Genomic DNA, 12625 nt, shown 5'->3' with positions numbered 1-12625 from the left:
TCACTTACATATTTTAAATTGCATATCCCTGAATATACCGATTGGATTTTTGTTATTTTGTTATTGGTTTATTTATTGAAATCTATTCTATGTTTCTAATTTGGTGTGGGGTCATTCTGGTGTGTGTTTTAATTTTATTATTGTTTGAAACGTTGCACAAATACTTTACAATTTGTCTCTAAGTTAAGCCTGACTGGTCTGTGCAAGCTACTAGAAGGTTGAGCAGAGGTTAATTTGGGGTTTGCTTGTAACCTCCCCTTGACAATGATTGTGGTTGCTGCTTGAGTAGGGTTTCACCCCCCCTCAACCAGCAACCCAATTTCTCACAAGTACCCTCCTGCGTAATTTGATGAGAGGCATATAGTAGGACATTGCGCAAAGGATGGCTCAGTACTGCTGATGGAGAAAACATGTTTATGGGGAACGAATGAGCTTATGTTATCATTATTTCTACTCTTTTCTCCATACTGAGTTTCCGACTTTACTTTTGAATCTTGGAAACCATGGTTTAGAAAGGTGGAGAATTGGCATTTTTACGTTCACCCCAAACCTAAGCAAAGAAACAGAGAGACATTACTGAACCTCTAAAGCACTCATATGTATGACTACACCAATATTAGTCAATCACAGTAAATAAGCGGCCAATAGCCACCACATATTTTGAGAGCCTCTTTAGGGTTAAGCCAAGTCTTACTTATTGAACGGATATAATTTGTCTGATGATGAATCAAATATTTTCAATACTTAGGTTTAATCAGTATGTGAAAATGGATCTTGAACGCTCAGGGTCCATAAAAATCACCAAGAAGTGTGACCATTCCGAAGTCTCTATTTCAAATAAACTTGTTGTGGTTCTTCAAGGGGGGATGAACACTATTTCTATCTCAGTTATGCACTTCGTAGATTTCAACAGAAGAAGCAGACTGTTGAATGTGTGGAGTAAATCGTTAGTAGGCAGCATAGAGCTTTTAAGTAGCTACATGAAAGGAACAGTGTGGCTGGTGGACAGAACAAAATAGCGATTGTGGTGTCTGTCACTGCCTCTAGCTACACCTATTGACTGCAGTTTCACCTACCTGTTCTTCAATTGGGTTTATGCAGTCAAAGGGAGCCATTTACACTAATGCTCCTAAATTGCATCCGCTTGAGGATGCCTTTAGTCTGCTCCTGTGGCAAAGAAACACATAAAAGTCTCGTCTGGCTGTAGCAATCAGAGCCACCTGTGTTCACTCACAAATGGGTGGGTTCTGTCCACAAGCAAGACACTGGGGATGGCAGGAAGGCATAATGGAAAAGGTCTTCCTTTTGGAGACCACAAGCAGGAAACAAAGCCATAGACTGTGCTAATACATAAACTGCGCTAATCATTCATCAGATGTGCTGTAGCACCTTGGAGGGAGGAGATGGGTAGTTTTCCTGTGCGGTGAGGTGGGCTAGGCTCATCAGACCTGCTTCCGGAGCTCGCTTGGACAAATTATTGAACGCAAGAGCAGAAATGCACCTTTCAATAAAGGATGACCCAGTGTCTATGTTCACAGTCATCATTGTTACTGCAGACTAAGGCTCAATTCATTGTCAACATCTCAAAAGTAATAAGCGTGCCCAGGATGCAGTGCACCTTAAGGGAAAGAAGCAGAGGGCGTGGCCTTCCAAGCAGTAAAGGTCTCCAACCGAACTGTAGTCAAAAGATACATCCAATGGCCCATCAGTCAAAGTCTTGCCTAATATGGAGGAGCCTATTTTTTCTCATGGCAGTATTCTATGATCTGCTTTACAGCACCACCTAAACTATCTGCTGAACCAGCTCCTCCACCTTTCAGAGCTGGGTTTGAGAATGGCTGAAGTTCTCCTATTTCTCCATGTGCTGCAAACAGCACCATTTCCACAACTTGTGATTCTGTCATGCTGCAGCAAAGTCACTAGCTTCTCTGCCATATATCCTCCTCAACCCACCAGCTTCTCTGTCGTATTCCACTCCTCGCGTTATGGTCCCTAACAGGCCTAATCAACCTGGGACGCGAAGCACTCGGTGGAAATTCAAAGCTCCACTGGAACTCAATGAGTGCCAGCCACCTCGAAGCCTGCTCTCCCATGCTTCAGACTGTTGTAGTTTAAGGATGGGAAATAGTTTTCCAAGAATTTTAACCAGGGAGAATTCTAGAAAGCATAGCAATCCTTTGAACCGTCCAGAGTTGAAGTGCTTTGCTATTAAGGTTAAAACCACAGGACCTCAAGAGTCACCTGGCTTCTGCAAAGACCTAACAGATTTTGCTGCAAAATGCACACAATGCTTTCAAGGCATATGCATGCTTAGGGTTTATATAATGTCAAGAATGGTACACGATTGGGAATGAGTCGCAAGGTGTATTCGTGTTGTTCACATCCAATACCATGGTACAAGTAAAATACTTAACAAATTAAATGTATCAAAATATGAAATTCAACAGAGCAACTTAACCACCAGCGGTGAGAGTAGGCGAAGTGATGCTAATGGACAGCAATTATCTGTTTAAGCATTGAGCAGTTTCGAAAACAAAACACAAATCGTTTTTTTTTTTTTAAATGGCTATACATTTCCAGATTCGCTTTTGTTTTAGAAATGAGCTGATGATGTGCTTACTAGCAGTGCAGACGTTTCAGTGGAAAACTGCTCAACCTTTCCAGGCATTGGGTATGATGCACAAGGGCAGGAGGAGGTGTGTAACCTGATGTACTGAGCTATATATAGGCACAGAAAGCCCAGCAGGATTACCTGAAAATTCAGACTATCTTTGTTGCTCAGCTACAGGTTTCTAACGCAGTCCATTAATTGAATTTAGAAAAGTAACTTACTTTTAACATCAGTCTGAATGTCGGCAAGCTTAAAGAGAGGTTCAACTTCTTCGGAGTAGACCCTGGGAGCTTCTCGTTTATGGCTGTGCGGGTTAATTATTATTTTTAAAGATTTTGGTCTGTTTGGAAATCCTAAAAAATAAGTTGGACATTATAAAGCATTTGATATGGACTGCTTGTCACATCCTAAGATATTAACAGTACAAAAACCCCTTGGCAATAATTCACAATAAAATATACAGTTGGGCAATGCAGCATGAAGATTCTGTCCTGGCACTTGGTATAAGGTCTAATATATCATGGGTTTGCAATGAGCAAACAAGGCACAAACAAGCCTAATTATAAACACAACACACAATCATATAAGATGTGTTGGCTCTGTGGACATCTTCCTGTACAGCTCCAGTGTCCACCACACAGAAGACATCCAGTGAAGCCAAAAAGATTCATAAGGAAAATAAATTTTGCAGAGAAACATGATGAGTAAATCAGGGAAATATTGTTATTTGGTGCTTGTGTACCACACAATCTATGGTTGATAGGGCATCACCACATCTTTGGGTAGTTCCAAGGTAAAATTCTAGACGGTTCAGAGCTTTCCAGCAAACAACACAGTGTTGATTTAGTTAATTCTGTCTCCTTACAACCTCTGTGCCGTAGAGTGGTAGGCCATCTGGCAGCATCTCACAGATCTTATGAATGCTACGCCATTAGGGTGGCCAGCTCACAGCAGGAGAAGTGAAAAAGAAGTGTCAAATTAAGAAGTGTGGGAAGGAGAATCCACCGGGATTCAACAAGCAGAAGCATTTACAGATCATCATACACCCCCTGTTGTACGGTTTCCACCTTTCAGTAGGAACTGTTCGTTTGTTGGACAACATAAATGTTGGGATGGTGCCTGACTGATTCCATGCACCCCCTCAATATATGTTGGCCTATAGACCTGTTAGCTCACAGTGTCACCATAAGTATCCCTAACCCTAAATAGGTAGCAGATGGTTTGTGCAACCTCAGAACTTGGCAACTCCAGCTCCAAAGAGATTGTGGTAACAGATCTAAAACCATTTTGCTCAGTCACTCGTGCTCACTCAGAGAGATATACAAGGAATACACAAAGGGGTGTTTTCAATATTTAATGAACCATTTTGATTCTTGTATAAAATATATATATGCTGCATTGATTAATAGACAGAAGCAGACAAAAGTGATTAGCAATACAAGGACAGTGAAAAGAATGAACGATTACACCATCATGCTAAAAACAGTATATATATGCTGGCATATATATATACTGTATATGGTGTACTCCTACTAAGCGTACCCAAACCTAGTTGCCTAGGGTTGGTGTTCTACTAAGAATCCCCTATTGGATTATCTAAATCCCCATTACCTAAAGGCAAGGTATGCAGGTCCTGTCTTGGTCACAAGTTGGACATCCCTCCTCGCAGAGGGCAAACAGGAACCAGCTGGCCTGAGACTCCGACGATCACGATGGCCTCGCAATGACAGCAGAGTGCTCCTCTATAATTGGAGTGTGGAAGAATGTGTGTATTTATAACAACAGAATTCATATTTCTGTGTCGAAGTTTTAGCCAAGCTGACATTGTTTATTGTATCTGTGATTGCGTCGTCATCTTATCGACAACATTAAACAACATAATTTGCTTAATGTGTGTTCAGGCCTTGTACTGACTGTTCAAGTTGTCGTGATAGTGTACTTATGAAGTGGTATTGTAAGCAATGGGGTTTGAGAGAAACTAATCCTGCACTGTCATGCAAGCAATTGTGTGTCAAAAGTCATCATGTGCAAAAAGAAAGCACCTTTAGAAATGTGTGCATGTAAAATCGCAATGTTTCCGACTGGGCATAACCTAGCCATCTGAAACCCCCATAAGCAGCAGAAACCACAGTGTTCTAAAAAAAAAAAGATCCTACTTCAACGGTCCCTGTTACTTCAACTCCATGTCACACCCTACTTAAAATCTTCCGAATAAACCTTGACTAGCCAGTCTCCTGCCACTCCTCTCCTTCTGTCCCTGATACAGTTTCCAATCTTCTGCCGACTGTTATTTGCCTCAACCCTGCAGATTATCACAAATTTGTGAAATGTGGCAACACATTAAAGGTGTAAAATACCATCACTCTTTCAACAATCAGCCCTTGGGTAACAATGGTATGGCTCCCATACTCTTTCATCAGTGGGGATGGTGCCATGTTGCAGACTAAACTGGCTCATCAGTCATGCACTGTGGCAAGATCAGGGAGGTGTCAGAATGTCATGGTATAGTATGACAAGCACTGCACTCCCTGCCTTCGTACCAAAAACCCTCCTCTACCCACACTCTCTCCTAATGTGTTTCACAAGGTGCACAGGACTGTTACCCATCACAATATGTGAGCTCACATCATTTCCAATAGGCGTACCACTCGGAAACACTAATTTGCGCCCACCTACTTTTACTGGCTGTTCCTTGCAACACTTGTGGAGTTTCAACTGGACCATCAGTAAGGCCGAGACAAAGTTCAATGGGATGGCAACGCATTGCTATCAACAAGGTTTTGCCAACTGTTGCCAACTGGATCAAGGAACATGATAATGTGACACGATGGACAAAATGTAAAGAAACCAACCAATGAAGAGCAATCTCCTGACCTTTTGCTGCAGACACACTGCAACATGCAGCAAGAGTGAAGTACTACCCAATAAATAAACTGTACCATATTGCCACATCCCAGGAATTGTTTGTCCCAGGCTTAGCCTTTAAGATCAACTTGAAGCTATTATTAAAATCTTAATGCGGTCTAAACATCATCAACTTGGTTTCAGCGGCGTTGTTAACCAAACCCTATTGTCTGAAGAACCCATCATATGTATCCAATAGCCTATGTAGAGCATAGAGTATCTTTGAGGCCAATAAGATGTAATTGGCAAACAATAGGGCTTCGGATCTTAGCCTGGCACGGCACAGGTCCAACATTTGTGCATGAACTAACCATCTCTTCCACTTTGCTCAAGTACAATTGGGTTTATGATCTCGTAACAAGAAAGATATTTACAACTGCTGTTCTAAAGATACACCTAACAGAGTCAAAATCTTGATGATGTGATTAAAAAGGCCCTCCTGAAATTTAAATTATGCTGCCATACTCTTTCCTAATTTCAGTACTTGTGTTTTATGCTTGTAACCCGAAATTCAAGTAATTACACTTTTATGCCACGATGTATAATGACATTGCACTTGTAGCAAATATTTAGACTGAGTGCAAAGGAACTAAGCAAGCAACCAGAATTTGAGCTGCTTCTGTTTGTGGTGCTTGTATTTTTGCCCATTTTTTTGTGAGATATGTGTCCTTGAATTCAAAACAGACACGAGAATGAATTTTACACCAAAATGTAGCACTAAATGGCAGTTTTGCATTTCGCGTAAGTTTGCGCAGACTTTCTAAAATTCTGCAGAATTACACAAATGCGATCTTCACACACCCATATAAATGGGACTTCTTAAAACACCATGATTGTCATTAAAAAAACTATGTTTCTAATTTAGGGTGTGGCTCGGGGATTAACCAGCTACTTGTCTTGAGAATTTGGACACTGCTCATCTCAAAATTAAATTATCAATGTTGTCAGTGTTGAGTTTTATTTTGGATACAATGCACAGGCAAATGTCATAATTGTCAGGGAAGTGAAAGAGCATTTTTATCTTTAGGATAGGGGGCAATAGACTGTACACCCTTAAAACATCAAGACTTATTAGCAAACATAAGACATATACAAAGTATCATTGGAAGGATATCCTTCATAGGTATGCCTCAGATATAAATATAATGCATCATATATTGATGGGGTCACAGCAGATACAGGAAGCATTGAGTTAATACTCACCACTTAAAATTTCTTTCAACTGTTTGAACCATACATTGCAGTGGTCTTCACTTGTGTTGCCAAGATCGAAGGCTGAATCCTTTAATTTATTGTGTCCTTTTCTTAGGCATATAAAAATTGTGATACCCAACAAAGTTCCACCTTTGTGTTTTCCAGCACAACAACGACGCTTCATTTTCACAGCAAACATATCTTTTAAGTCCAAAAACTCCTCTTTCTGTTGGGGATCTAAATTGAGATCCTCACCTGAACCGAGAAAAGAAAAGAACAACATTACAATAATGTTTCTAGAAGCAACATTATTAAATTAATGTAGTGATTTAATTTAAGATAATGAAATACTTTACTGTGATGGTTTGATAATTTAAATTAAATGACCAATGCATGTGGGATTCAATCATAGTAGAAGAGGATCAAGGTCAAAGGGTTACCAAAGTTTCTAATTTTTTCTTTCGAACTGCACATCTTTTTAGGACACGGCCCATGAGGACCCCATCAGGGATAAACAACGTTGTATAAACTTTGTGGAAACAGTACTTTTAAACAGCATTTATGTTTTTTGCATACCTTCAAGACACCAATTACAAATGCACATACGCTTGTAATTGGAGTAGTTTCTTGTTATTAGTGTACCTACTTTAGTAGTTTTATTTTTTGCCAGTATCATGTGGCAAGATGGAAGATGATGTTATGTGGAACAAGGACTACCTGGTAAGGTCCTAAAAAACTGTTTTTTCAATCAGGCCAGCGGTGTCTTCAATAATTCATAAGCAATGACCCACAAGCTTCAGGAGGTGCGCCTGGGATGGTGGGAGGAATCACTAGAAGAACTATTGCCAAACTGTTAATCAAGAAGGTCAAACATGAATTACCTTGTCCGTTACAGAAGGTCAAAGGCTTTATGGGGTGATCTCCGATGTAGGATCATGATTTTGGGTTGGATGTAGTGTTTAACACTCTCAGCAAGCATCCCCAATACTTCCAGAATAGGCAAAACCCATCAGACTGATACATAAAAAAGGGTAAAGCAGGTCACTAAAGCAGTTCTTTGAAAAAGGCCATCAGCGACAGAGGTTCCAGGTGTTGATCAAAGTACAAAAATAACTACGATCTCCTAAAATAAACCCAGTGTTTCTAAATCTTACCCCAAAAGTATAAAAGGCAAGAGTAGTCAAAATCATGCACTCTCATTGCATATATATTTATGAAAAATTACAAAAAAAAACATTTACTAACTTCATGCAAAATTACTTGAACCTAGTGAACCCACTGCTGCCCCAGGTGTGCATTTTTAATCAAACTGAAACGTCTTGTTCAAAATCAGTGTATGCAACAAAGCATAAGCTGCACATCAACCAAGTTACAGTTAATAAACGGCTTCCAGCTACTAGGTTGTTGGATTATGTGGATGCTTTACTATGAATTCCCAGTCTGGTAGTACTTGAAGGTCACTTGATTTAAATATCCCACCAAAACATGCCTCATCCTTGAAAAAATCCAGACTTTTAAAGGCAGAGCGTATGTGCAAACAATTATGAAAAAGCGTGCTTACATCATCTTATCCATGTTACATCATTTCACAAAGACTACATAGCCAACGCCATTTTGCCACCATAGCAAGGTGCTGTCATATTACCAATGCAATAGGGATTCTGCATGTTGAGAGAATACAATGTAATTAATCCTTGTCACCAACTAGTGCAAGATGTGATCTTAAGTTTGGAAAGAAAAATGTCATTAGGTGTACTGCCTATTAGCTATGCTTGTAAGGAACCACTCGCCCATGATTAGAACATGCCAAGACAACGTGCAGAAAAGTTGAGCTTGCAGATTATGTGATACATCAAGCGCACAAGCAAAAGACAAAATGGTGGTGGCAACAAAATATTGTTAAATTATATACTGTTGTAGAAGAAAGTGAAAATGGCTTGAATATAAAAGTCCAAGAAAGAGTCAGTATATACTCACCATATTTAATTATATCAACATAATATTTCATTATAGCGACATTATAATTTACTTACAGTACAAAAACTCATCATGTCTTGTAAGAATGGAGAGAGAGTGGCTATCATGGGTGATAAGATTTGATAAACTACATTTAAAAAATGATTTAACAGCATAACACAAACAGAAAGCGTTTCAGATCCACGTAACATCTGTAGCTCAGCAGCAGCTATGATACTATTCACAGCTTAAAACGTGACACTGAGGTCCCCAGATAGGTCATTCTTTTCATTATAATGAATAGAGTACCTAGCATCACAGTGGTGTACAACACCATGTGCCCTCAGATTCTTACGTTTAATGTCCGCGTGGGGCTGCCCACATATGTTTTCTCATAAGGGCATATTCATACATATACCATGTATCTCATTTGGCAGTGAATAACTTGCTTGGGTTTGTATGTGGTATCAGCATTATATATGTATGAGTTTTATATATTCATAGAAGATATCTGTATACAGAGCACATCTCACATTCAAAGAAGCTTGTCAATGCTTACTACAACTATGAATGTGTGGTTCTTGGGATGACTCAGTAGCTGGAAATAATTAGATTTGCTATGGTGTTACGATAAGGCGAGCTCAAAATTTGTTCTGCCATCTGTGCTGGTCAGAGCAAGAGTATTGTCATTGTTATTCATCTTTTTGGTTTTAGATACTTAAGTGATTCAAGTTTGATGTTTGCTACTTTAACTTTGACTTTGTAACAGTGCTCAAGTCATACTGGTGAACAATGAATCTTGGGCCAGATTTACGACCCTTCCATTTTGCGAGTCGCGAATTGCAAACTTTTGCGACTCCCACAATGGAATGTACAACAGTGTCTCAGTCACTGTTTGCGATTCTTAATGGGGTCGCTAAAGACCTACCTCGAGAATATTAATAGGGTAGATCGCAATTTCCAACCCCTTAGGAATTTCACATATCACAGGGATATTGGCCTGCTGGGGACAGCAGACCACCATGTCTGTGTTTGCTTTTTAAATAAAGCAAGTTTTTTTTTCAAATGCAGCCCGTTTTTTTTAAAGAAAAACAGGGTGATTTTAAAAGAAAAAAATTAAACATTTTCTTTTCATTTTTTAAGGGCAAACAGTGGTCCACTCTTAAAAAATATTTTTGCATACATTCACAAAGGGGAAGGGGTCTGGCTTACCACCTACTTAAGTAGGTGGTAACTGCAACTTTTTTGAGACTGCATTTGCAGTCGCAAAACAATCGTACAGCCCTCTGTGACTCGCTATTAGGAAGGGACGCCCATGGCACGTCCCTTCCTAAAAGCGAACCCTATTTTGCGAGTCAGTAATAGGTCATACCACAACCCTTTTTAGCAGTCGCTAAAAAGCCAATTTCACGTTTGTGTCCGCTAAAAAGAGTAGTACATTTGGCCCCTTGTTCTTTGCTACCGCACTGAACTGCCGGTGTTACCTTCCTTACTGGGCTCCCGTTTTATTACTACTTGCACCTATTTTAATTGTTTGTGTTGCGCCACATTTTTAGGGAAGGGGGTGCTCTAATTCGTATCTTTTAATATTTCTGTGCTCTCTGGTTTGCAGTGGCTTCGACCGAATATGCGGAGAGAGCGGGGCTTCTCTCTTCCTGGTGGCCACTGATCCGCTGCCCTTTTGGCAGGTCGGCGGTTCAGACCCTCTACGCATTTTAAACCCATACATGCCAACATTTCAGAAGAGCAAAGTGGGAGATTTTTTCGAAAAAATCGGGAGAATGGGGCCTTGAATCGGGTTACTGTCATGTGTGGGCTTTGGAAGTGTGCTGCTGCAGGATCGGACATTTGAAACACAAATGCACACTTTTTTAGGTCTCGCCTGAGACAGCGCTTTAGCGCTGCTCTGGCGAGACTTATAGTAAGCGAGTTTTGGAAGTGCAAACAGTGGCTTTTCAGGCCTCCAAATACAGTGCATGTGCGTCGGCCGGGTGCGCGCACCATTTGGAGGCCTGAAAGCACTCGTTTGCTTTCACTTTCGCGGGCCGCACGGCCGCTTTGATGTGACCCCTTCCTCTTAGCTACAAAACACCACCCCTCCACCCCCCCCACACACACCCCCGTCAGCAGCCAACAGACGCTCATTGGCCTGTTTATTATGCATGCAGAGAAAACTCACTTTTCTTCCCCCTTAAATCCGCCATTACAATTAACAAAACACAGAGCCCTGCTACCACATGTGGCGCCCTCGAACGTCTCATCAGGCCGCCCACACCCAATGCCTCAGAACTTCACGCCAGTTTTGTGTCCAGAACTCTCAAACGGGAGCTTTGTCTACACTAAGAATTGAAAGCTCCTTGTTAAATTAAAGTTCTTAAATTGCGCTATCCTCAAAAGCGCTCCGCCATTGGCCTGTTTATTATGCATGCAGAGAAAACTCACTTTTCTTCCCCCTTAAATCCGCCATTACAATTAACAAAACACAGAGCCCTGCTACCACATGTGGCGCCCTCGAACGTCTCATCAGGCCGCCCACACCCAATGCCTCAGAACTTCACGCCAGTTTTGTGTCCAGAACTCTCAAACGGGAACTTTGTCTACACTAAGAATCGAAAGCTCCTTGTTGTTCTTAAATTGCGCTATCCTCAAAAGCGCTCCGCGCTTAAGGACGAGGAGTTCTCAATGCTCACCTGAGAGACGACCCAGAGAACATTCTGCTGCTGTCTGTACTTCTAACGGCGACGTTAGCATGAGATGGAGGAGGTAAAAAAAATCCTGCCTGTAACGCAGCACTCTCAGACACAGCGCATGCCTAATGAAGCATGAACAATGTGTGCCCGCTTTCAGCTACTTTTTGTGTCACGCGTCAGATTATCCCATTGTTAATGTGACGCTCAGGGCGCACTGTTGTATCACATTAGTGAACATGCCACAGGACACCACACAGCGCCACAACGTTTTTATTAACAACACACGTTAAATTGGAGGCTGAGTTATGCATCTGCATGAACATGTTGTGCGTATGGACCCAGCACGTTTGAAACATCCCAAACTAGAAAGCTTTATTACCCAGATCGGCAACGGAGAATTGAAACCGAAACTTAAAGTAAAATTATTGCGCAAGGTATAAAAAACTAGCGGGCTGGGTTTATATCGACAGCTGAGCAAGGATGACATAGGCCTGAAAGCACTCGTTTGCTTTCACTTTCGCGGGCCGCACGGCCGCTTTGATGTGATCGCGATTACTTTCACACACGCACATCTTATCTGCCCCATCCCTTCTGCTTCTTCTGTCTCACCCTCATACCCCTATCTGTTTTTTCTCCCGTCTCCCCCACCCCACTTCTTTATGTTTAAGCACTTCAATAGTGCTTCCTACTTTGGTTATGTTCCTATTACAATACCACCAAATGCAACTGACTGTATTCGATGCTGCTTTCCTCAACCCCCCATCCCCTCTCAATTGCGGCGGTTGGTTTCGCTTCGCACTTGAGAGTTCAGCAAGTGGAGACGCTTCAATGCTTTCCAGGCAGAACACAAACTACAGCAAAAATCAAACAGATAGTATATAAAAGCTTTAATCTGATAAGATTTTAAAGCAAAAATGATTTTGAAAATTTGGGCCCACTACCCATGCAAAATGCGCTGTCTACCGGCAACTTATAAAAATACTGCTAGTGTGGCTGAAAGACAATTAACAAGAATTTGCAATGCAATAGGTCTCACATTATTACAGTTTGAGCTATTGGTGTTGCATTATTTAGCAATGCCAATAGCTCAAACTTAAATAATGCGAGACCTATTGCATTGCAAATGCTTGTTCTTACCTTTCAGAAGCATGGAGTGCAATGGCAGGCAGAGAGAGGGTGAGGCAAGTGTTATGCACTTGCCTGGCAGGTTTCTGGCAGTGCATACACCAACCCCCCCCCCCCCCACGCCCCTCCCCAGTGTGTGGCAGCC

At 41.2% G+C, this 12625-nt stretch overlaps 1 protein-coding gene across 2 annotated transcripts in view; it reads right to left on the bottom strand.

Annotated features, from left to right (window-relative positions):
- CERKL (CERK like autophagy regulator) overlaps positions 1-12625 on the bottom strand; it is a 261424-nt gene that overhangs the window by 185590 nt on the left and 63209 nt on the right. For both annotated transcript variants that reach the window (XM_085645188.1, XM_085645189.1), the window contains exons 2-3: positions 6719-6964; positions 2833-2964 (exon numbers count right to left, since the gene is read on the bottom strand). In XM_085645188.1, coding sequence (XP_085501314.1) covers positions 2833-2964; positions 6719-6964 — 378 coding nt within the window. The remainder of the gene's footprint in view (positions 1-2832; positions 2965-6718; positions 6965-12625) is intronic.

This window comes from Triturus cristatus, chromosome 3_1 (assembly GCF_964204655.1).
Source record: "Triturus cristatus chromosome 3_1, aTriCri1.1, whole genome shotgun sequence".
NCBI lineage: Eukaryota > Metazoa > Chordata > Amphibia > Caudata > Salamandridae > Triturus > Triturus cristatus.
The sequence above is the reverse complement of the archived record's forward strand: the minus strand, read 5'-3'. Positions and strand labels throughout refer to the sequence as shown.